General features: G+C 32.6%; 1 protein-coding gene across 4 annotated transcripts in view; it reads right to left on the minus strand.

The window, feature by feature from the left end:
* Positions 1-1,242: 1,242 nt before the first annotated feature.
* Positions 1,243-27,178, minus strand: part of LOC114325575 (class A basic helix-loop-helix protein 15-like) — a 313,876-nt gene continuing 287,940 nt past the window's right edge. For 2 of the 4 annotated variants that reach the window (XM_050647400.1, XM_050647401.1), the window contains 3 exons: positions 25,779-25,924; positions 16,738-16,874; positions 1,244-1,991 (listed from right to left, as the gene is read on the minus strand). In XM_050647400.1, the coding sequence (XP_050503357.1) occupies positions 1,844-1,991; positions 16,738-16,874; positions 25,779-25,924 (431 nt within the window). In that variant the 3' untranslated portion in view covers positions 1,244-1,843. Of the gene's footprint in view, positions 1,992-16,737; positions 16,875-25,778; positions 25,925-27,178 lie in introns of all 4 variants that reach the window. The other 2 variants (XM_050647402.1, XM_050647399.1) reach the window with 2 other exon arrangements.

The raw sequence follows: 27,178 nt of genomic DNA on the forward strand, positions 1-27,178 counted from the left end.
AGTAATTTTGGCTCTATCATATAAGGATTTAATGATTCCCTTTTTAACGTTGATGTTATGATTTGATTTGTAATTTAGATATCTGTTGGTGTGTGTTGGTTTTCTATATACTTGAGTCTCGTATCCAGTATCCTTCTTTGAGACCAAAACATCGAGGAAAGGTAGGGTGTTATTGTATTCCTTTTCCATTGTAAACTTTATTGTCTCTTCTTGATCGTTTATAATATTCAGGAACGTATCCAACAATTCCGATCTATGAGGCCATATGGAAAACACATCATCTACATATCTCCACCATACTGTGAACAATTTTATATAGGTGAAACGTCAAGACCAATAGACGTTAGAGTAAATGAACATCAGTCTTATATAAAAAAAACAATTTGATAGATCTCAAATATGTCAACACTCATGGGATAATGAACATAGAGTTCAGTGGAGAGATTCAAGTATAGTCCTAAAAGAAGCAGATAGTAAAAAGAGAAAAATCAAAGAAGCGGCTCTAATTATGCTAAATGAAACCAATTGTGTCGCAAATTCCTCGGTAGAATGCAGTAGGATGTGGTTACCCATATTAAAGGAGGAAGTCAATAGAAAGAAAATACCACAATTAGTAAATCAGTAACATATCGAGTTAGTACATATTTAGTATTTTAGTATTATTTAAAATTTAAAATATCAAGTCAGAATTTGGTATTAGTTTTGAGAGTAAACTAAATTTAAACCCAAATACTTACGATGTCGGGATAGTATCACGAGGTTTTTCCTGGTTTTTCCTCGTGATTTACTATGAAATCTCTAACGCGAGAATTTCAGTGCCACCGTTGCATTTGGTTGTCTTTTTAAAGACAGATTACATGCTATGATTTTTTGTGGCGGATATTCTTGAGTTAGGATTGATTTCATGTAATCGAATGAACTATCTTTTAGTAAAGTCGTCCCAGGAACGCAACTCATAAATATTGGCAATATCATTTTAAAGTCGTCTACTTTAAAATGTATAATACGTGTCTGAATTGCCGATATAAATGAGTCAGATTAAATAAATTATTAGAAGAATTTTTTACTAAGCAACAACATTTTTATTTATTTAGTATTATTTTGTATTTTGACAACGACACCCGACTTGGGCGTCGAAACGTTAATAAAATCATTTTTAGGTAAAATTGTGGCTTATTTCCCATTTAAATATACTTGATTGTAAGAGTATTATAGTACCTACTATGTTGTGTATGTACTATGATGTTTTAGATGTGATAATAATTGATGCCAACGTTAGAGAGGGAGAAAGAATAGTACAGAGAGAGAAAGAGAGAGATAGAGAGGTAGAAAGTGAGAGAAATAATAATCACCTAATATGTAGATTTCTATAAAATCCATGGACGGAGCAGATGATGAAGTTCGAAGAAGACTGGTGGGAGGGAGGAGGTTCATAGAAGTCTATGAGTAATGTGAGATAATTTTCCATGACGACAATAAAATAAGTTGTTTTGCTAAGTACTACTACGTCCTTTTTACCCTATCCTGTTTTCAATTTAAAATAATGTAAATTGAAAAGTACCAACAAAATAATTGACAGTAGGTATATATACGATATGATCGAAACCAAAAAATTGACAATTTTATACAATAAACAATATCGTGAACCTGCAGCTAGTCTCAAACCTTCTGCACATCGGAATCCGCTGAATCAAATGCTAACTCTTCCAATTCGTCTTCCCGGTTCATTTGATCAATAGTTCAAACCTTAGCTAAACATCATAGTTTGATTCAAACAAAGCAATAAAAATCTACCGTACTTAGATCGGGCAAATCCGTAGTCTAAATGATTTTCTAGTTGGTCTTAGCGGTTGTTCGGCAGATGGTTATCCGAGGGAGCCTCTAAGTTCTGTTGGTAGATGTTGTTGTTGTTCGGCTCCGTACTGGACGCGTCGTCCATGCCGTTGTTTAAGTCTATTTCACCTCCGTCGCTTTCCATATCTTGGACAAATCTAAAAATATAATAATAACAATTTTAATCAAAAAAATATTATAGCAATTATTGTTGCTAGTACATGAGTCCACTGATGATGGACTGATAAGTCCAAAAACGTTCGCTCTGAACAAATTTATGTAACTCATTTGGATTTTTAAGATTTTTAATTAAATTATACCTACTACTAAGGAGTTTTTATTTAGATGTTAGAAATTGGTATTTTCGTGTTAAATCAGAAATAAACATAAAAAAAGCCGGAAATTTTATACTTTAACCTGGAAATTATGTGAAGTGAGTCAGTTTTAATATTTAGAGATAGGATTTGTATATGGCCATAGGTGTCTGGATTTTATATAAAAAAATTAAGTAGTAGGTATAACTAATAATACTGGCACAAGTCCAAAATGCTAATGAATTCGCATCCTGAAGATATCTCTAATGTTCGATGGCAAAGTTAAGTCACAATGACTTAAATCTTGAAAAATTCGAGGAGCTAACCAACTGGAATCCAGAGAGGATAAAATATTTCCCAACAAAGTTACTTAAGTTACCTCCTATATAGTATCTCGACCGAAAACATACTACAAGGTGAAGAGAGACTTAAAAGCATTAACGACTCAGCTTAAATGGACTCTTCAGGAAGAATTCTTATGTGCAAATCACATATGCCTGAAAGAAATAAAATCAAGTAAAGCACCAACGAAACGAAAAGTACCGCCTTGTGCAACTGATCATCTAGGGTGAGATGACCTAGAAACATCAGAGACTGGACAGGCCTGGATTTAACATCTTTGTTTAGAGCCGCATTGGACAGAGACAGATTTGCCAGTGTAATCGCTAACCTCCATTAAAGAAGACAACCCACAAGAAGAAAAAAGCACCTGGGTTTGATGGCTTCCCTGCTGAGTTGCTGGTACACACTGGTGCACACACGAAGCAGTGGCTTGCAATGTTCTATTTTAACTGATACACTTCGCTCAGCCAACATTCCTTTTATACTTAAGCGAACAAAGATAATTGTAATTGAGAAACCAGTCAAACCAAATGATACAGTCAAAACAAATGACGAGCCAGCATAATACCGCCCTTTGCATTCTCAACAAAACGCCCTGATTAGTAATGTGGTCGGGATAAGATACCTTCAGGATTCGACAATAAAACCACATTTCGAAAGCCTCAATTTTCTTAAAGGTGGCGTTCTGTGAGAGTCCACGACTCAACTCATTATAAACAGTATTGATAAATCGTGTCATTTGAATAGCTTACTAATTTTTTGAAATGCAGATCTTCCTTTCTCTATCCTACATTAATGCCTGGTTGCACCAACAGATCTTAAGCTCCAGCTTAGCTAAGCTCTACTTATAGATAGGGCCTCCTTGAGTATCACTTACGTGTCTTTCGACGTCCAAATCGGGTGTCGTTGTCAAAATACAAAATACTACTAAATTAAACAAAAATGTTGTTTCTAAGTAAAAAAAGAACATGTGTGTACTTTGTACGCACGTAAGAAGTTATACTTCTATTATAATATAATCTAACTTCATATTATGATTTCAAGGAAATCAATATACCTACACCGAGAGGACAATTTCTTTTCTCCTAAAACACCAATTTCTTTGAGCAATATTTCTTAAAAGTTAACATATCCTATTAACTTTAACATACCGGTTCACATATAAAGAAACGAGTTTTTTAAACACAACTTAATAATTTCTTACAGATAATTTCTTCAGTACTAAGAAATGCATTAATGGTTACATTTAATTTTCTTATCCTAAAGTTTTTATTTCTTAAATTGAAAACTACAAATATTTTGCAGTATAAGAAATATAAAGTTAATCCATATTTATATTTGTGAACAAGAAATTTTCTTGTAATCAAATAAATATTTTAAACCACAAGAAATAATTCTTCAGAAATACCCTCTGTAGTAACTGTGGTTATAAAATAAAAACTTTGTCATTAATGCCGAAATGTTACTTGCAAAGAGATTTTCTTCCACAAAAGAATTGCGCAGATTAACTATTTATGATTTAGTCGTCAGTGTTAGTCAAGATGGCGTGATATGTTCATGTTCATATAGATGGATGTTGGATTTATTGGTGTACTTTAAAAATTAACGGATATTTTGAAGGTACGTACATATACAGGTATTAAAAGTAAATTGAGTAATTTAAGATGTAATAATAATATTGTTGCGTATCCGAATGGTTAAAAAAGAAACATAATAGTATCTTTATATGCTTTTTAGGTATAATGATGGACGACTCTGAAATAAAGGAGCTTATTATTCTAACTGGGAAATATGCCACAATTTAAAGCTGGGACAGAATGATATAATATATAGCTTCAGAACAATATTAAAAAAGGAGTTATTAACCAACTGCGGGGCCTTCCAGAAATGGTAGAACTTCATACATGTAGGTAAGTACCTTTTTAAAAATGTGTATACTTATGTATCAAAACTATAATAGGTTTCTTCAATGTATCGTCTTCTATAAAAATATACAATACAACGCTATATCAAACATGGCGGGTGCAACGCTGAGGATTTGTTCTGTTAATTTATTTGAGATAAAGAAATCAGTTAGTCTAAAAGAAATATATGTTTATGGTTAAGAAATGTTATTGCCGAAAACCGTGAATTAGTTAATATGTATTAAATGACTTAGATGTAACCTAATAATACTTTCCCGTAATAAAATTTCTTAATGATTAGGTATGCTGTCTCTTTCTGATTATAAAAATTAAGAAAATTACATATTATTATGTCTGCTTCAATGTTTTACATTGGTTGTATTTTCCCTCTTCTTTTAGCTAAACAATGTTTATTGTGTGACTTAATATTATACAGATAAATAATTAATATTTCATTAAAAAAAAGAAAAAAATAAACAAAGATGTGTAGGTTAAATAATGCCATGTTTAAACTAAATGTGATTGATTATTATTAGTATTAATAGTTCTTATGTGGGGCCGTGTATTTGTTTTTTTTGTATTTCCTAAATTTGTCAAAATAAATATCTATATCTTTATAAAAAAATTTTATTAAAGTAAGTTTACTCTTTCTACATAACGATTTTGTTTTAGTGAATTGCTGATATACAAAGTGCTATTAACAAAAGAAGGAACATTTGAGGAAGTTGGATTTGCCTCTCCATCCTTTTATTGTTGTGTAGAAGATGGTAGAAGCCAGTGGTTTAAGAGTGGAGAAAATATTTGTATGTAATAATAACGTTTTATATCTTGTTTTATTAATAAATAATGATTTTACTTTAACACAATGATTTATTTCGCCGTATGTAATATCACTTAATTTTCAAGAAATATTAACTTAACTCTAAATATACGTTTATCTCTGCGAAATATATTTCTTAACATTAAATAAATTAATTATTAATAGTAAAATAATAATATTCCTTACTAAGAAATATTATTGCTCAGAAAGAATAGTTTTCTAATGTGTAAAAAATATATTTTTATGACTAATAAAATTAATTAACATCAAGTGTAATTTCTTTCTGATAAATAGGTTTGAAATTTGCCAGAAAGTGATAGTTCAATCATGTTTAAGATATATTTCTTTGGCTATAGTAGAATTTATTTGAAATATTTTAGAAAATTATATCTGACATACAAAGATATATTTCTTAGGCAATATGCCAAGTCGATCTTTCTTAAATATTAATAAAGTTTCTTTATGTCAAGAATTTTTTTCTCTCGGTGTATCTACTTTAAACAATTTTTTGTATTGTATTTAAATATTAAACTAAATATTAAATTAATTTTAGAAAGAACAAAACAAAAAAAGTATATGACTTTGTCCGGATTTGAACCCTAGGCGAATGCTGTACCGATCAGCTACCAGCGTTTTTATATTCAGTCGATCATTTCTCGGACATAATTATAATCAAGGTGACAAATACATTAATTGAAAATAAACATTTTCAACAATACTTATTAGGAGGAAGACAAATCCACAGACATAAAAATTATAATAAATATACTTACTAAAAACACTAATAATATATTCTTTTCACGCACACCTTATTTGCGCTACATAACTTAGGGTCATTCCATTTCAAATCACTCAATTTTGGAGCAAAAAAAATTTTGGACCTCTGATTTGTCTGAAAATTGGTACAGTCAAACCCGCTTATTAAAATACCTCTTAAAGGAATATCCCGGTTTAAGGAATAAAAATTTGAGGTCCCGAAACATTTCCACTAGCGACCAATGATCGGTTATTAGAATATCCCGGTTATAGGTATACTTTTGATTGGCACGAAGGCTATTCCAATAAGCGGGTTCGACTGTATATAGCTTCTGCGGGACGTACAAATAAGATATTTAAGGTCAAAAAATCTTCTTCTTCTTTTTTTCTCAAAATGTTATTTTATGCGATTTTACAGTGATTTGGTGTTTATTTATACAAATTTGCATTTTCTATCGTAAAGTATCAATGAAAAACATAATATTTTAATAGAAAGGACTCAAAAATGTCATTATATGGCATTATAACAAGTTACTTTGATTCAAAACAAGCTTTTGATCAAATTTTATAGTGTAGAAAACGTTTTACATTTTTGTCCATTCCCAAAATACATCATAATCGATTTGGCTGAAAATTTGCCTACAGATAGACAAAACATAGGACTTTAAGTGGTGAGAAGGATTTGAATTATATTACAATACCAAAAAAGTTATATGCAATATTATAGTCAAAAATTAGGCGTCTACTGTAAGTAAAATTAACTCGAAAATATCGACCTCACGGCAAAAATTGTTAAAAAGAAATTGTAATAATTGTAAATACGATTTATTTGGAACAATTTCAGTTCCTACCATTTTTGTCGAAAAGTTAAAAATGGCGGAGATATTGAGCCAAACAGGTTCTCCTTTAAAATCAAGATGGCGGCTAACGTAACGGAGGAATTCATTCGTGATTTTAAATTTAGGCTACTATTGACTCCCTTAAAGATCAGAAAAATAAAATTTTGGGCAGCTCGGCATTCAAGGTCAAATGCTATCCCGACTGGACTAATATATACTTTTGAGTCTGATATTACTGCATGTAACTTTTTTGGTATTGTAATATAATTCAAATCCTTCTAACCACTTAAAATTCTATCTTTTGGATATCTGTGGGCAAATTTTCAGCCAAATCGATGATGATGTATTTTGGGAATGGAGGAAAATGTAAAAAACGGTATTTTAACGTTTTTTACACTATAAAATTTGATCAAAAACTTGTTTTGATTAAAAATAACTTGTTATAATGCCATATAATGTCATTTTTGAGTCCTTTCTATTAAAATATTATGTTTTTCATTGATACTTTACGACAGAAAATGCAAATTTGTTTAAATAAACACCAAATCACTGTAAAATCGCATAAAATCACATTTTGAGAAAAAAAGAAGAAGATTTTTTGACTTTAAATATCTTATTTTTAAGTCCCGCAGAAGCTATATACCAATTTTCAGACAAATCGGATATCCAAAATTTTTTGCCTGAGTGATTTGACATGGAATGTACCCTTAAAAGATGTAGCGACTAATAACATTCACTAATTCAGTAAAAATTCACCCTCGTGCCTAAAGAAGTATAACTTCAAAAATTCTTCTAATAATTTATATAATCTGACTCATTTATATTGGCAATTCAGACGTATATTATACATTTTAAAGTAGAAGACTTTAAAATGATATCGCCAATATTTATGAGTTGCGTTCCTGGGATGACTTTACTAAAAGATAATTCATTCGATTACATGAAATCAATCCCAACTCAAGAAAATTAGTCACAAAAAATCATAGCATGTGATCTGTCTTTAAAAAGACAACCAAATGCAACGATGACAGTAAAATTCTCGCGTTAGAGATTCCATAGTAAATCACAAGGAAAAACCAGGAAAAAACCTCGTGATACTATCCCGACATCGTAAGTATTAGGTCTTACATTTAATTTACTTTCAAAAATTTAATTTACTTTTTTGAAAGTAAATTAAATCTAAGACCAAATACTTACGATATCGGGATAGTATCATGAGGTTTTTTCCTGGTTTTCCCTCTTGATTTACTATGGAATCTCTAACGCAAGAATTTTACTGTCATCGTTGAATTTGGTTGTCTTTTTAAAGACAGATCACATGCTATGATTTTTTTTGTGACTGATTTTCTTGAGTTGGGATTGATTTCATGTAATCGAATGAACTATCTTTTATTAAAGTCGTCCCAGGAACGCAACTCATAAATATTGGCGATATCATTTTAAAGTCTTCTACTTTAAAATGTATAATATACGTCTGAATTGCCAATATAAATGAGTCAGATTAAATAAATTATTAGAAGAATTTTTTTACTAAGCAACAACATTTTTGTTTAATTTAGTAGTATTTTGTATTTTGACAACGACACCCGATTTGGGTGTCGAAACGTCAATACAATTATTTTTTTAATTTAATTGTGGCTTATCTCCCATATAAATAGTTAATCCTACATTTGATATCTAGGGAATGATCCCAATTTTCATTGATGTTCGTACCAAGGTAGGTGTATGTTTTCATTCTTTCTATTTGTTGATCGTTCCCACTGATTCGTCAAAATTGCTGTTCTTTCTTAGATATCATGATACATTCTGTTTTCTTAGTGTTTAGTGAAAGTCCGCATCTCTGACTACTTCTGTGATTATTAACTCCTGGAGGTCCTTAGAACTGACAGCGAATACCACCGTGTCGTCTGCCTATCTTATGTTATTGATCAGCAAAATTAGTCAAGGAAATGTCCCCACTGAACAAGCAGGCTTTCGCCCTCATCGAAGCTGGACCGGATTATTATTTCGAGAGTGAAATTAATATATAAACTGACCCGCATTATACCGTTTATAAAGATAATTAAGAAGAACATTATACTAAAATCACAATAAAAATGCACTAGAAATAAACAAAAAAAGACACGTTGGATGTTCCGAGGAGCACTCCCGAATCATGATTTACAATGTAGGTATAAGTTTTGTAAATCATGATTTGGGAGTGCTCCTCATAACATTCAAATGTCTTGGTTTGTTTATTTCTAGTGCATCTTTATTGTGATTTTCCTATAGTTATATAGGAATGAATCTATTAGCTACTATTAGAATAGGCCCCGTACTATATGGTTTTGTAATATTTTAAACGAGAAATAACGTAAAACAAAATTTACAGCTTCTAGATGACTTTAAGAACAACAAATAATACACTCTCGAGAATAATTACCGTTCTCCAAATAACGAGTGGTAAATTATATCCCATTTACGTGAAATACTATTGAGAATAAGTGAAGGTGATTAGATGAAATGCTCGCTACACATCTGCTCATTTACGTAAGGTTCTGGCAACTATACCGATCCGTAGAGATTCCTCTGCTTGTATGTATAAAAAATTTCTTTCACGGGAAAACAAAGCAATTTTTGAAGCGAATTGGAAATTTATGGTATGTTACCGACATTATGGAAATGTTTGATCGATCTATTTTACTGGATATTAGGCAAAAAAGTTTTTTGCTCGCAACATTAGGTCTACACAATCGACTTCAGATCATTCAAACAACACACAAAGTGTCTTCCCCTGAACGTCCACGTCTATAATCTAATTAAGTTTCTTGGAAAATATCATAAATTTCTCCTAATTACTCATAGTATCTACTTATTATTTTGTCGTATTTTCTTCGAGAAAAATAAGATTTCGATTTCCATTCGATGTGAGTAATATTAAGGAATCAAAACGAACGAGGGCAAAAGAAACTAATGAAGAATGCCCGGACACTAGCGTAATGAACTACTAGTAGATTATTGCTGCAACAAATTATGAATAAATAATGGATAGAATCAAAATAACAATTGAAAAAATATAAAAAAAGCGTAGCGATGCCGTACAAGACTGGGTGCAGTAAACTAATTTTCAACATCAGTGATTCTCTGTTCGGGTTTAGGCAAGGATTAGGAACAAGAGAAGCAATAGTAGCAACACAGGTGCTGGTTCAAAAATTGTTACGATCAGAGGAAGGACGTATCCCTATGCTTTTTAGATTAGCAAAAAGCTTTTGATCGCGTCCAACACCAAGTTAATGCAGATCCCCAAGAAACTTGATATAGACCAAAAACACATAAGATGCATTGAAAACTTGTACTGGTATCAAACGGCACATTTAAAATAGACAATTCTATATCCAAACCCATACATATATGGAGGGGTGTTCGACAGGAATGTGTGCTTTCCCCTCTTTTATTTAACATTCATTCGGAAGCCATGTTTCAAGAGTCTTTGGAAGATGCAGAGATGGGAATCAAAGTGAATGGAGTATTGATCAACAACATACGATGTGCTGATGATTGTGTCTTAATTTGTCACTATAATCGGAGAATACAGTAAGCGCATGGAATTAGAGATTAATACCAAAAAGACCAAATTCATGATCATCTCCAGAAAGATGCACTTGAAAACACCACCATAACATTTAATACCAACTCCATTGAAAGAGTGAGCAAATTTAAGTGCCTAGGAACGTGGCTTTTTGAAGACAGGGCATCGGCCATGGAAGTAAAATGTTGCATTGAGCAAGCTCGACAAGCTTTCGTAAAATTCAGGAAGGTACTGACCTGTTCAGAGTTCGATCTTACACTGAGACTAAGGTTTACAAAGTGCTACGTATGGTTGTGCTGCTATGTATATGGCGTAGAGGACTGGACACTCAAACCGAGGGATATAAACAGATTAGAAGCCTTCGAAATGTTGCTTTATCGCCGTATCCTAAAGATACCATGGACGACGAAAGTCACAAATGTAGATGTCCAAAGAGAATCAACCAAGAACGCAAACTTTTCGAAACAATCAAGAAAAGGAAAACGGCGTATCTGGGTCACATCATGCGAAACTAAAAATACCAGTTCCTTCAACTACCGATAGAGGATAAAATTGAACGCAAGAGAGGAATGGGACGCAAGAAAATGTCCTGGCTCCGAAACATAAGGCAATGGACAGGGATTAACGACATACAATCTCCGATACACATTGCAAGAAACAGAGTGTTAATGGAAAATGTGATCGCTAACATCTATTAGTGGATTTGCAACTGAAGAAGAAGAAGAAGAAACTAATTTTATTGCCTGTGTTGCAACTTAACAATTTTCGATTAAAATTAACCGATTTTATTAAAGAACCTTTAATTCTAGAGAGCACGATTAACAAGATAATTTAATACCTATTTAACGAAATTTATTCCTTTACCTAACCGACATTTATTGATGCTCAATAAATACTTGCTAAAAGATACAAAATATAATTTTAAAACTATTTACTGTAAGGTTTATAGCTAGTAACGACAACACTTGGCATTATAATTTTACAATTATAATTTTATATGTTCGAAGAAAGAAGAAAACATAAAAACCAAGGGAACCGAGACAAATATCGAGAACAACAGCAACGCATAAGAAGAGAGATAAGAACGTCAAAAAATAAGTGGCTAAAGAAACAGTGTGAGGAAATGGAACAGTTACAAAAACAACATGATGACCACAATCTACATAAGAAACTAAAGGAGGTAGCTGGAATATACAGAAAAAAGAAGTTTTCTAACTTAGAAAATGAACAAGGAAAAATGGCACAAGATGATAGAGAGAGGAAACTCATATGAGAAAAATACATCAAAAATCTCTTTGCAGACGAGAGGCCTGAGATAGAAGTCGTTCAGGAACAAGTGATAGATATTAACAACCTACATAGCTGGTCCCGAGATCACAATTGAAGAAATTACTAGAGCAAAAAATACCTCGAAAGACGGGAAAGCAGTTGGACCTGATAAAATTCATGTTGAGTTACTCAGATTGTTAGACGAAGAGGGAATTACGATACTCCAAAGATTTTTCAACCAAATCTATAAAAAAGGAAAATTCCCTGTCCAATGGCTTGTATCTACCTTTATCCCTTTGCCAAAAAAGAACAACGCAACAAAGTGTCAAGAGCACCCGGAGCACCGACTGATAAGTCTGATGAGCCATTCTTTAAAAATATTCCTCAAAGTTCTTCACTACAGAATCTCCACAAAATGCAATAAGGTTATTGGTTGCTCACAATTTGGATTTCGAAAAGGCCTGGGTGGGTACCAGGGAAGCACTAGTTGCAGCCCAAGTGCTAGCTGAGAACTGCTACGATCAAATGAAAGATGTAATGATATGCTTTATAGATTATGAAAAAGCCTTCGATCGAGTACAACATCATAAACTCGTACATATACTAAAACAACTCGACATAGATCAAAAAGACATTCGTTGCATAGAGGCTCTTTACTGGAATCAAACAGCTGTCGTCAAGGTGGATAATGAAACAACGCAAGCTCAAAAAATTCTCAGAGGTGTAAGACAGGGATGCATTCTCTCCCCACTACTGTTCAATCTATATTCAGAAAGTATCTTCCAGGAAGCTCTTGAGGAATGCGAAAGCGGCATCAAAGTAAATGGTTCCTGGGTCAATAATATACGATATGCGGATGACTCGGTCTTAATAGCAGACAATATAGAAGAGCTCCAAAACCTTCTTAATAAAATTAGAGAGCATAACGAGAACATGAGACTTAGCATCAACATAAAAAAGACGAAGTTCCTTATAATCAGCCGTCAATTATGTCAACATCAAAATGCAAGACTAGCATATAACAACCAAGATGTAGAGCGCGTAAGAAAGTTTAAGTACCTGGGAACCAGGCTATGTGAAGACTGGATGTCGGATATAGAAATTAAATGTCGGATAGAAAGAGCCAGAAGTGCATTCATGAAATTCAGAAACGTCTTTACGAACTCTGAGACTTTGACCTAAACCTAAGACTGAGATTCACAAAATGCTATATATGGTCGGTGCTCCTATATGGCATGGAAGGGTGGACTTTAAAAATAAACACAATGAATAAGCTAGAGGCATTTAAGATGTGGATCTATCGGCGAATCCTTAAAGTTCCCTAGACCGCAACAATAACAAATGAAGAAGTCCTGAGAGGAATTGGTACAGAACGACAACTGATATTCACAATTAAACAGAGAAAAACGGCATACCTGGGAAACATAATTAGAAATGAAAGATATCAGTTTCTGCAAACCTTAATCGAAGGAAAGATCGAAGGAAGAAGGGGAGTGGGCAGGAAGAAAATGTCATGGCTCCGTAATGTCAAACAATGGACAGGACTAAAAAACATAGGAGACCTAATACATACTGCAAGGGATAGAGAAAAATGGTCAAACGTGATCGCGAACATCCATTAGTGGATTGCATAAGAAGAAGAAGAAGAATTTTATATGCCGATATAATATACCGGAATATTGTATACTCTTATCATTTTTTTGCAAGTACATTTCTTCATTTTAGTTCCAATTTATTTTGGTTTGAATACGTTTTGCTAAACCTTCAAAGAAGTTTCTTAAAAATGTGAAAGTCAGAATCTGCGATTCCAAAACAAAGTACTAAGAAGCATTGTCAACGCTCCTTGATACTATAGGAACAGTGACCTATGTAGAACCTTGAAATGAATACTTTTAACAACTCCATTGAAAATTTTTATATAAAAGTCGTGTTCAACAACTTCTTCAATACATCAATGTTGAGGCATCCAGCTCCTCGACAAAACGGATCTGGCTAGAACACTCAAGACGAAGAACTCGTTCGAGTTTTTTAAGTGAAAAGCAGAGTATAATGCAAGTGATGGTACAGGTTAATATTAGTGCAATAAATTAACATAATCTAAGGGATACTAGTGACTTTGCCCTTAGTCTCAAGTTTGTAGTAATAATTTGGGCGAGAAAAGAGTTGCTCATTAATAATATTGTTTGACTAGATTTTAATGTTCTTAGGCATATTTTGGTGATTATTAAAAAAAGTTTTGCTGCCACTGGGAACTCAAGAAGATCCGGTTAAGCCGCAGAATAAGTATAACCTGATGAAGACTGATTCTTGAGGCTTCATTTATATTGGTAGAAATGTTTCTTATCAGTACTATCTACAAAACGAATTTTTGGACCGTTTACAATTTTAGAATAAGCCAAAATACGATAAGGAGAAGACTTGTCGAAACTAACCTGTGCCCTGGAAGGGCACGCACTAGCCAGAGATCATAGAAAGCAAATATTGCATTTTGCCCGTGAACATGTTATTTATTTGTCTTTATTTTTATGCCAGTTAATACATTTCTCGTAAAAAAAAAACAGTAAACACAACCTTACAATTATTGGAAAATTCTACGTTAATTTTGGCGCGTAGTGTATATCCTGGTAACCAACTAGCTTTAAAGTACTCGATAATGGTAAAAGTTTAAAGTTTTTCCGAGCTCGATGAGAACAATTTGCCAATTCGAATTTAATATCCTGGATTAGGGATTAAAATGGGTAGATACTTAACATGAAAAGTCCCAGATTTGCAATATAAAATTTATATCAGTTGAACGAAATATGATGGGACAACTTTTAAATACTTAGAAAAGTAGAAAGGATAAATATAAATTAATAGCATAATTAAATGACTAAATAGCTCAAAATATTCTGCTAACGATTTTTTTTATTTTGTTGTTCACTATAGACTCGTTTAGTAAAATAATGTCTGCATACCAAAGGAAACAGCACCCTAATGAAAAAGAAATAAAAGAAATTAAAGGAAACCTAAAGAAAAATAAGAGCACAGTAAGTGGTGAAGTAACAGCTAAAATATGGAGGACCAGTACTAATTAGGGGTTTGAAAAAGCCACTGAAAGGAATATAGAAACAAGAAACATACCAAAAGAATGGACTGAAGCTACATTGTCCCAATTCACAAAAAAGGCAACAAAAGTTTATGCAATGCGAGGGAATAGCGCTACTAAATGTTGCATATAAAATACTTGCAATATGGATAAACGATATGACAAAAAATAGATAATGACATAGAATACCAACGTGACATAGAATAATATCAAAGAAACAGATAAGTTTTAAGTCAGTGAGGAAGTGCGACAAGGGGACATTCTGTCACTACATAAACGAAGAAAAGACTAAACATTGAAAGGACAGGACGAGAACACATACAAGGACAATACTTAATCTGACGATAAGCACAAAAGGAAAAATATACAAATTCGAAGAAGTAGAGAGGTTCCAGTACCTAGAAGCGACATTCACCAGCAAATCAAATATATGAAGAAAGAAATCTAAGCGAGAATTATGGGTGGTAATCGTTGTAAATTTGTTCTAAACAAGTTATTAAGATACGACATATACATCTTATCAAAAAGGATTCAGATAAGAATATAATATATGCAGTGCTCTTCAGATAAAACTATCCACCTAAATTAATAAATAACTTTTGAACCACTGCTTTTTAGAAAAAACGCAAAAACACGTCAAATAATACTTAAAGGGGGAAACATTATGCCATATTAAAGGTTGCCAGGAAAGGCACCCTCTCACCCCCCGTATCATCATCATTTTTATTTTATATTTGGATTCTCCTCTTTGTACTGATTTCAAAAATATATAACACTTAATGCTTAAAGTGATTAGTTTATGAGAAAAATAAATACAAAACAACAAAACTGGATTTATTTTTTTAGAGCACTGTATAAGACAGATATATAAGACTACAGCTAGTACCAATGAAACATGGACGATAAACAAATCCGGACAAGTCATCCTTCAAGCGTGGGAAAGAAAAGTCGACAAAAAATATTTGGAGGAGAGCTATGGAATGGAATGTGGATAAAAAGACTTCTTTTGCTTCTCCTTCTTCTTTTTGTATAGACATGACTCTGTCTGTTTTTTCAATGTGCCTCTAGTAAGTTGTCGTTCCGTCGTTTTCGTCGTCTTCCCACTGATCGTCTTCCTATTGGGGAACCGTCTCATGCTGTCCTTACTACTCTTTTTGTTGTCATTCGGCTTATGTGGTCATTCCATTCTATTCTTCTGTTTTATACTCAAATATTAAAGTTGTCCACTTTGCATCTCCGTCGTAAGTATATCTGTACTTCTAGCTCTGTCCCATAGAGTCTTATCATCGATTTTTCGAAGGGTTTTCATCTCCACTGTTTCGAGCAATCTTTTTGTCCTCTCTGTTTTCCCTCTGGTTTCTGCCGCGTATGCCATTATTAATCTGATGAATGTTTTGTAAATTCTGCCTTTCATTTCTTTTCCGATATTTTTATTTCTCCATATTGTGTCATTCAGGCAACCTGCGGCTCTGTTTGCTCTATTCACTTGATCTTCCACTTCTGTTTCGAGCCTTCCGTAGCTAGATAGTGTGATGCCTAGGTATTTAAACTTCATCACTTGTTCTATTATCTGACCTTCCAGCTCCAATTTACATCTTATTGGATCTGCTGTTAAAACCATGCATTTTGTCTTTTTTTCTGGCGATTATGTTGAATTGGTGCAGCATACGTTGTAAATCATCTTCACTTTGAGAGATTAGTATTGCATCGTCCGCATAGCAGATTATTTTAAGTTGTTTTTCTCCCATTTGGTACCCTTTTTTAGTTCTTACTTTTTTATTATTTCGTTCATGATCAGGTTGAACAATAAAGGACCAAAGGATAAAAAGAGCAAATATAAAATTAGAAAAGACGTATAGAGAGCTGAATATCGTAGGACCGCATGTAAAATCACAAACTCTGAGATGGTTAGGGCATATCCAAAGGATGCCCTAATCAAACGATCTGCAAACGATAAAACACAAAAAACGCTTAAAAATTGAATGAAAGATATTGTATACTCACGTGTAATGTTTTTCTTCTCCCCTCATATCGCAGATAACATTTGTTAGTGCCATTATATAATTTTTCGCTAACGTTAAGGTTTCTATTTTTGATAGTTTGCGTTCCATTTTAATATGTGGAATCACTTCTCTTAGTTGCTAAAAACAAAATAACAAATATGTCAAAATAAAAAGAGGCAAATTTCTATAGTATTGATAGTTAAATATCTATCATATGCAGTTATTCATCAGTTTGTTTTTAATATGTAGATTTTAATCTGTTGGCAGTTTTAAGTCTATGCGGTTTAACCGGTTGGGAAAATAAGTTAATCCTCACTTGTGGATTAATCCTCTACTGTCGACTCCATTAATGAAGATTGACTCCACATTTCAAAGGCTTCCAACTTTCTCATTAAGTTAACATTAACAGTCCAAGCTTCGGTACCATAAAGAAGAATAGAGTGGATATAAGATATAACATTTTACCATCCGATTACGGATTTGCAGATTGAGTCTTTGGTTACTCAGAAATTTTCTCATCTCCAAAAAGGCTACTCTGGCTTGTTCTATTCTTTATCGAATTTCTGTTTTGGATTTAGATCTTGCGTAATACAGACTCAGTATGAAGTATTTCATTTTGTCCATTTGTTCAATATCTTCATTTTTTATCTGGATTCTTGTTATAACTTTACCGCTCTTACCAACGGTGTAACCAGAATGATCCTAAGGTGGGGGTTACAACTACTGGAGGGCCTCTAGGGGGGTATGGAATAGTAATGGTGTTAAACGTATAGAGCTCAAAGTACATCCCAATGGGGGCGAGTTCAAACCCCCAAAACTCCCCTTGGTTACGCCACTGCCTCTTACTGATAACCACGACCAGAATCACAAATTGTGTTTAAAAACGTCTGCAGGTCTTCTCACTTTCAGCGATAATGACTGTATCGTCGGCATAAAGCGGGCTCCACACTCTCGGCGAAGTTGACCGAAGTCCGAAGTACCTCTCTACACACTCGTTCTACTTCGCGAGAAAGTGCGATACCGACAAAGATCCCTTTGACTCGGACGCGCCAGACCGACAGAGAATGGAAGTAGAACGAAGTGAGACAAAGTTGCACAAGGTGGCCGTCTACACTCTCGTACTTGTTGAACCTAGATCGACTTCGGCGAGAGTGTGGAGCTCACATAAAGAATGTTATTTATAATCCTCACTACCTACCTCAGCAAATTCCTTGGTGGCAAATATCCTATTTTTATTTGGGATTCAAATATTTAAGAACAGTGGCGCACTTTTTTTGAAGAGTTGTTCTCTTCCTTGTGTCTTTTTTGTTGTTTGCGTTTCTCACCACTACGAAGGATCCCGATCATAATCTACCAGGACTGAGCAACGGTGCCTTTGGGCATATAGTGTATCAGTTTTCAAAGTTTAATTCTTCATAGCCTATTAGTTCATGTTCATGATGTATTCTACAGTCTATATTCCCAAATAAGTCTCGAGAAAAACCTACTCTGAAGTATTTAGAAAAATTTGTAATCAGATCTAATGTCATCTATTATAAATGTTTGATTTAAAATTTAATATTGATTATTTCATTCATAGGAGATTCTGACCAATAGAAAGCTACAGGAATCTGAATTAAATCGATAATTTTTGATAATTGCCCGTCGTTAAGTATAGGTATTACGTCAGATGCCCTTCGTTGCTACGAAAAAATACATTCAGGGCCGGTTGTTCGAACGCTAATCAAGAAGTTGATTATAATCAATCATTTATTGTAATCAATTTTCTTGATGGAAATCAAATCGCGACATGAAAAATACATGTAAAACACTAATCAGTTATTGATTGTAGGTAAAACAGTAATTAAAATATAGCCGCAGCTCTTAAATTATTAAAAATTGCTTATTATTATTATTGATTTGTAAGTAAAAACAAGAAATTAACATCAGAAAGAGTTTAATTATGTTTTATTTTAAATTAAAACCAAAATAATAAAATAAATCAGTCAACATAACCTCAAAATGCGACATCTGTCAGAAGTACGCTTAATCAAATATAATTGTAATTAAATATTTGATAATGATCAGTTTTGATTAGCGTTCGAGCAACCGGCCCTAAGTGACATTAATGACAATTAATGTTTTAACAATTATAAAAGTGATGACTTCCAATCGTCAAATATTTATAAAAACTTTGTGTTTAATTGTACTAATTTGTACTTACATAAATAAGTTACAATAAAATTTTGGTTTTGAACAGTTTTATTCATTAAATAATCGCAACAAATTGCACTCGAACTCTAAAATTAATATAGAAGTTTTGCCCTCGTGACACTTTGACATAATTTCACTCGCCTTTGGTTCCTGAAATTAAAACTGTCAAAGTGTCACTCGGGAAAAATTCAATAATTTTAGAGCTCTTGTGCAATTACTACTGATAATATTCCATTTAAAAACGATTTTAATTTTATATCTAATATAAAAGGCAAGGTCAACTAACACCGGTGAATCAATTTTAAATTTCATACAACATGGTTATATAACAACAATTATAATAAAAATTTATTTATCTACGCTAGTTTTGTATATTTATACTCTTCATAATATTATTTTGTAAATAGAGTGGTAATTGTTGTTATTGTCGCAGGAATTGATGATGACGTTAAAAGTAATTTTGTTGTTAAATGAACTCAGGATACATTCGATCAGTAAATTAGTTTTTCCCCTAGAAATACGTCACTACTCTTCCACTAACAGCTAAGCTAAGCGTGGGTGACATTATTTCCAAGATGATATAAATATGTTCTTTCTTATATTAATTGTTTACTACTATTTACTATTTTGAATCTAATTTTGTTTACATATAACTGAATAGTTTAAATTAGGCAGCGATATACGCAAGTTTCGGAAAAGATAGAGACATTTATTACAAAATTAAAAGGTTTCAGACGGTTTCAGTAAAACACAATGATAAAACGAAAAACGAATTGATCAAAGTCCTTTTTCTACTCCAATATAATCAAATAAGAGTACGGAATTTAATGTTAATTTAGTAGACAATCCTTCAGTTAACCCCCACTGTAACTTGCAATTATAACTTGTTTATTTTGCCAAATTTTTCGTTAATCCATTTTTCATCCAAATAAAAAATAACAGTGCCTTCTTTGATCTTCTTCTTCTTCCTATATATAAGCAATTTTGCTTACGCATTGCCGGGTTGTTGCTACTGATATGATTGTTGCTACTTGATATATTTTTTTCTATTTAGTATCGTCTAATTTATACCCTGTAGGTACATAACATTTTATTCTGATCTGATCACTCTTTATTTGGTATTTCAGCGTGTTTCTTGTGATTCTTCTGAATATTCTCATTTCTTCTGTTCCTAGCTTATTACAAGTGCATGTATTTTATTTTTTATTTTCTTGTAATCTTACGCTAATATTCTCTTATATTCTCTAATACGCTTTTTGTTTCTTGTTTGACATTTACTTCAGGTAAGCTTTTTCTTTTCCTTCCATTTTTCTTTCACCTCTATAAATCTTCCGATTTTTCGCTGTGAGAGAGACTTCTTTCTATGTACCTTGTTTAATTTGGCCCAGAGCTTCTTTAGCTGTGTCTAAGATGTTTGTTTTAATGTTTGCCCAGATTTCCTCAACTCCATCGCTTATTTGGATGGTATATTTGTGTCTGAATTTTTCTGCTAATACTCTTTTTGGGTATAAATGCCTTGTTATACCGTCCTGCAGATTTTCAACTTTTATGTTTGTGGTGTACCTATTCAAAAATTTTATTATTAGGTACGATTTACGTGTTTTCATTCGGATTTTGCACAGTACTAGCCTATTGTCGCTTCCTTTTTCTGCCAATATTAGTGCCCATCCATCCAAAAGGAAAGGAAGTAGCTCGCTATTTGAAATAATATAGTCGATCATAGATCTTTGTCCTTTAGTATTTTCAAAGATATACTTGTGTTGCTCTTTGTGAGGGAAATCGTATTATTAATTCATTTTTGTTGCAGAATTTTGTCAAAATATCACCGTTTTTATTTGTGATATCCTCATTATGTCGATGTTTTTTTCCTGCTACTATATCATCACCAACACGGGCATTAAAGTCATCTATGATGAACCTAATATTATTCATTCGTTTACTGTGCTCAATTTTTACTATAAGAAACAAACAGGATATGTAATAATTAGGGGATACAAATTATTATGAAGAAATATAAGTATATTATGATAGTCAATAAAAGTACAATTACTTTTAGAAACAGTAGAACAAATAACAATTTTATCGAAAAAGTGAAGAATCTCAAAAAATCCCAAAACGTTGAAATCCAAAGACGCATTAAAATTGCCAGGTCCATGTTTATTAATCATTAATTGTTGAATAATAATTATTCATCCTATGTATTTAGCACCTTATTATACGGCGTAGAAGCGCGAACTTCAAGCAGAACAAGAAGAATTCGTAATACAATGAAAGTTTGAAAGTTTGAATCTTTGAATAATAATAATAAGTTAGAAACCATTTTCTAAGCTTATAGAGTCAAAAAATTCTTCGTTCGTCTGGACCTCTTTTGTCTTATACTTTTCCTTGCATAAGAAAAGAACAAATGACAACAGCGAGAGACAATTCCACGATAGGAAGACGATCAGTTGGAAGACCACGAAAACGATGGAACGACAACTTACTAGAACACATTGAAAAAAACAGACAGAGTCATATTTATACAAAAAGAAGAAGAAGAAGAAGAAGAAGAAGAAAAGAATAAATGGTGGCAAATCTGGGACAAGAAGAAGAAAAATTTAAAGAAAATAATACACTGGAACTTTTCAATAACTTTTCAAAAACCTAGAAAATATCATAAACCTAGTCTTCCTAATATTAGTTGCGCGGTCTCTCCAGTGAATCCCAAGTAATTTTTTAGTCTTTATGTTACGTCTTCATTTCTCTGCCTTTCATTCTTCTAGTGATCTCATTTTGCTAATATTGCTAACTTGCATTCTAAAGTTCTACGTTCCTATATTTTGGTTTGTCATGTTAATCTTTAATATTGACAAATTTATTATAAATAAAAAAGCTGGGAGATTAACCGATAGGAAAAAGTTGTGCTAAAAATCGATTTATGCAATAAACGACTGATTATAGCCCATTATATCCTGTATTGCAAATTTGACAGAGAGAAATGCATTAATTGTGTAAGACCAACTATTGTGTAAGATTGGTAAATTATTTAAATTATTTGAATAAATATTAATAGGCCTTTTACTCAGTCGAACGTATTAGCATACTACCTTAATGGCAAAAAAAATTTAAATGACATAATGCCTTGTTGGGAATTGGCAATTATTACTAAGACATATTCAAGAACATGGTTATATTAATATTATCAATCTATCTGTGACAAACAGGTGCTTATTATTATTTTAAATATAGTCCTAATAGAATGCAAAAACTCGTTATATCTACTATTATCGTTATTCCGCCATTTATAATGATTATGGAAAAAAATATTACAAATTAGAGTTAATAGTTACCGATTCTGTAACTCGAGTAATATATGGATTTTCTTAAGTATAATTTATAGTTGTAAAGGTCATAATATGATAAACTGTTATTGTGGGATAAAGAAGTAAGTTCGAAAAATAAAATGGCTATTATCATCTTTTCTCTTAACGAATTATGGAGTCACAATTATGGTGTAACCAAAATATGTGAAGTTTTTTTGTGAAACACAGTTCAAAAGACTTTTGGCTACCGGTATTCATTCAGCAGAATACACAAGTTCAACAGTTAACGATTCTCTTTTTTTGTGTAGACATGACACTGGCTGTTTTTCAATGTGCCACTAGTAAGTTGGTTTATCATTTTTGTGGTATTCCTACTGATCGTGGGAACAGTCTCTCTCTGTCTCTACTACTCTATTTGTTGTCCCTCAGCTTATATGATTATTCCATTCTACTCTTATGTTTTTTACCCTGTTGTTACCGTTGTCCACCTTGCATCTCCGTCGTATAACAATTCTAGCTCTGTCCCATAGTGTCTTACTATCGATTTTTCTAAGAGATTTCATTTCTGCTTTATTTATCATCCCTCTTCTTTTGGTGCCTATTCGTTTCGACTATTGGCGATCATTGTGGCTATAATTATTTTATTAACTGATGCTTTAAATAGATTAGCTGTTGTTATGGAGTTTTTCTCCCAAGTCCTCGATTTTCGAATACTTTTTCTTGAAGGATTATTTTTAGTAATTTGTATTTAGTGCAGTTTCTCATTATGTGTCAGAGATATTCTAACTTTCTCTTTTAAATCGTATAGATCACTTCTCTTTCTAAGTAAATAGAAACAAAATAGAAACAGTACATACACTAAATATCTCATATACTTTTTCAGAAATTTTTAAATAACAAGCATGTACGAGATCAGTGAAGTACCAGCATTACAATCATCATCATCATCAGCAGCTATTCCATCCATAGTCGGATGTAAGCCTCCCTTAGGTGTGTCCTTTAATGTTTTTTGCCTTCATTCGTTGCCATTAGTATCAATACTGGCAGTAAAATACCAACACTCCACAAAGTAAAAAGTAAAAATTCTATAATAGCAATTATCGTATAAAATAACCACCTGGCTGTACACAACTTTTAAACTGCTAAAAAGGATATTTCCCGAAAGATACATAATCAAAGTAATGAAGCCATAATAGGCCGTCCTAATAAAATTGTCGAATTCGAATTTCTTTGTTTTATTTTGTAACATTCATAGGCGATTCTGACCAATAAAAAGCTACAGAAATATTTTATTTAGCTAATGCCTCGACAACTAATGGCCATTGGCATGGTAGGTACGGTGAATTTTTGCAATTAGGTACTTAGTGTCATGTGTAGTGTGTGTTGAGTAAGTGTCTTGTTACTTTGCAAAGTCGACATCATTGTCTTTGCAAAGAGACGCTAATTGCGGTCTCTAACTGCGGTCCCTCCGATGAGTACCGATCCCACAAGGAGAGAAATTATCTTCATTTCTTAATTTATAATAAACGAAAAATTTCTGACCCTGGTGAGATTCGAACTCACGACCATTCGGACCTTTCGATCCAAAGGTAAGCGCTCTTACCACTGAGCCATATTGGGGTCGAAATAAAAATTAAAATGATAATTTTTGATAAAATCCCGTCATCAAACATTACGTCACATGCCCTTCGTTACTATGCAAGAATGAACATTCAGTGACATTAATGACAATTAATGTTCTACAACTTGTCAAAGAGAACACCAAGAAACACGTTTAGTAAATATTCAGGTGAAGATATAAACAAAATATTAGTTAAAATTATTTAAAAAGACAGTTTGATTCATGAAATAATCTCAGCGAATTACCCTCGATCTCTAAAATTATTATCGACTTGTTCCCTCGTGTCACTTTGGTATAATTTCACTCCCCCTCGGGTCGTGAAATTAAAACTGTCAAAGTGTCACTCGAGATACAATTCGATAATTTTAGAGCTCTCGTGCAATTTCTACTGAAAATTCGGTCTAGTAATATATACTATTTTTTACACCGTCAGAAAGCAGAGATTTCGATGAACAAAAAGCACACCGACTTAAAAAAACAATTATTTTGACGTGAGAAGTTTCCATTGAAAATTAGGGTGCTTTTTTGATATTAAATCAAAATAAGTGGAAAAAATAAATATTTTAAACCAAGAAAATTATAATGTGTTTGAGAAATAAAAAGATAAATGTTTACCAAATTGTGTATTTAAAAAAAAATTTTTTGTCGAATATAAAAATAAGGAAACCAAAAACTCGGTTATTTAAATTTTTCGCATACATTTTCCGGATATGTGAAAAAAGTGTAAATATTTTTATTACCTATAACTTTGACATTTAACTTTTTTCTGTTGAACTTGTAGTTCTGCCCGAAACCGTTTTTTACTCTTAAAACTCACCCCCTTTCACTTCCCAGCCTAAGGTCACACGTAAATTATTTTTCATTTAACTTTTGGTTATATTTTCTTCCTTTTACAATGGGTTCTATCCTGTTACTATTTTTTTGTCTCAAAAATTAATAGATTTTTAAGAGATTTTAAACGTGATTTAACTTGGTTACTAGTTTTATCCTATTTAGTTTTATCTAGTTTAATGGCAAAAGTTTACTACATTAAAATCATGATTTCCGATTAAATTGGTTCCAGTCCGTAAGCGATTGTCTCTTCTTGATTGATCTTCTTGAGAAGATTGATATTCTCTTCTTGTATTCTCTTCCTTTTTCTTAATTTCTAATTTTTTCTCTGTTCGTTGTCTTATAAAGACACTCATTTTTGTACCTATCCAACTTACGATTTATATCAGAAAATAGTTGCGACTGGCTATGTTCCGCTCTAAATATAATCACCGCTTAGATATCGAGGTCGAATACCACTGTGTCCACTGTCTTTAAATTAACAAGTTGCCGTTGATCCGTTGATGTTGTGAAGAACTTTGATTTTTGCCACTATAATTAATTAATATGTTTAAATATTTCTCACCGACACTTTTTGTGTGTTCTATTTTTGTACTCATTTATGTTAATCCATTGACCTGTTATTGACACTGTATAATTCGCATAATAGACAGTACAAATCGTGTAGTATGGTAATGGCCTAAGTTGTCGAGGCATTTAGCTAAACAAAAATAAACAAATTTCTCTTTGTTCTAAAAAAAAAATTGTTTGCTTGTCTATTTCCTTTTGTTTCAAAATTGTCATGAGTTGGTCATGCCTTACTCTGTTAAACGCATTTTCATAATCTATAAAGCAGGCATACACATCCTACAACTTGCTCAACAGTTATCAAAAAAATCGCATTCGAAATTTACAAAAGTACCAATCCAGAAAAAAATGTAGTCTACACGCTTACCTCAATCTTAATTATTCTATGCTACCATTGCAATGAAATGAAATCTCATATTGAAATTATGTGTGACTTGATCCTTCTTCTATTGGCATATTTAAAGTTATAACTTTGTATAAGGAATAATACGTTTACAAAGAATAATAATATAATGTAAGTGAATTTACCTCAAATGCATCATTTAACGAATGCATCCTCATTCTTTCTCTCTCGTTACTTTCCAGTCTTCGTAAATTTCTCTCTCTCGCACTTATACAAGTTTTCCGCCTACGTATCGTCGTCCCGCTTGACGCACTGCCACTGGATGCGCTACCTATAACAAAGATTTCTTCTAAAATATGCTTACAAAAGTAAACACATCTAATATACTAAGATAAATGAAATACAGGTGGATTCTATCTAAGGGTACGACCATGCCGAAGATACATGAATGTGCGCGGTGTAGGTCGCGATCGCGGTCGCTACATCGATAGCAAAACAAACCTTCATTTTCTTATGAGATCGGACATACCAAGGATATGTCACCTGTTCACCCTCGCGACCTATCATCGCGGTTTACAACGATGTCGATCCCAAAACAATAGCTATTTGTATAACAAGGGAGGAAAATGCACTTTACTCCCATGTTATACATATGATGTTTCCACCTTCCTCAAACAACAAGTCATTTTTTCATTTTTAAATAATTTATTGTAACTAACTGACAAAATTTATTAGAGAACTAAAAGTAGGTACATTATAACTGTCAAGTATAAGTCAAATTATTAATGTAAATATTGTTAAATCAAAATAACAATTTACTGTTTTTTACCATTCTGCAAAATACAAGGTGTTCTATAAAGAAACGTTATAGTGTATAGATGCTTATCGTAATAGATAATAGAATATAGTACAGGGCGTCAATAAGTTATTTCATCAATAACATTCCATGACATCACTTTTACTTTTCCTCCCTAGGGAGGAAAAGTACGACTTTGCTCCCTACAATCAGGTCAGAAAAAGTATACTTTCGGTAAAAGTAGGTGAAAAAATAGTTTGTTTCACATGGCGATCGAGCTGCTGATCGCGTGGTAAATTAAAGTTTATTGGTGGTTTTTAAACCACGTGACATTCGCCGGAGATACGGCTGGTGTATTTATTTATTTCTTGTTGTAATCAGGTTGCGACAAGTTTTGGTTATATGGAAACCGCAAAGAACACTGAAAGGAACACTTCGGTATGTTCTGCCCGTCATAGATGTAAACCTCGACCGCGATCGCGACCTACACCGCGCTCATTCATGTATCTTCGGCATGTTCGTACCCTTACATTTCGAATCCAAAAAGCCCAAAAACTTACAGGGTAAAACTGGTAGAACATTTTACAAATGTATAGCAGAACAGAAAACAGCTTTCAATAATAGAAAAACAGATTCTTCGTACGCACTTTATCTTCTATTCTAGATCATAATCACTCTTTTAATGACCAATTTCATTATTTTCCAATTCTCCATATTTAAAATAAAGACCTTAAGCTATCTTTATTAGAATCATCGGAAATTAATAAATTAAAAAATACATACATAATT

The sequence above is a fragment of the Diabrotica virgifera genome, chromosome 3 (assembly GCF_917563875.1).
Source record: "Diabrotica virgifera virgifera chromosome 3, PGI_DIABVI_V3a".
In the NCBI taxonomy this organism is placed as follows: Eukaryota; Metazoa; Arthropoda; class Insecta; order Coleoptera; family Chrysomelidae; genus Diabrotica; species Diabrotica virgifera.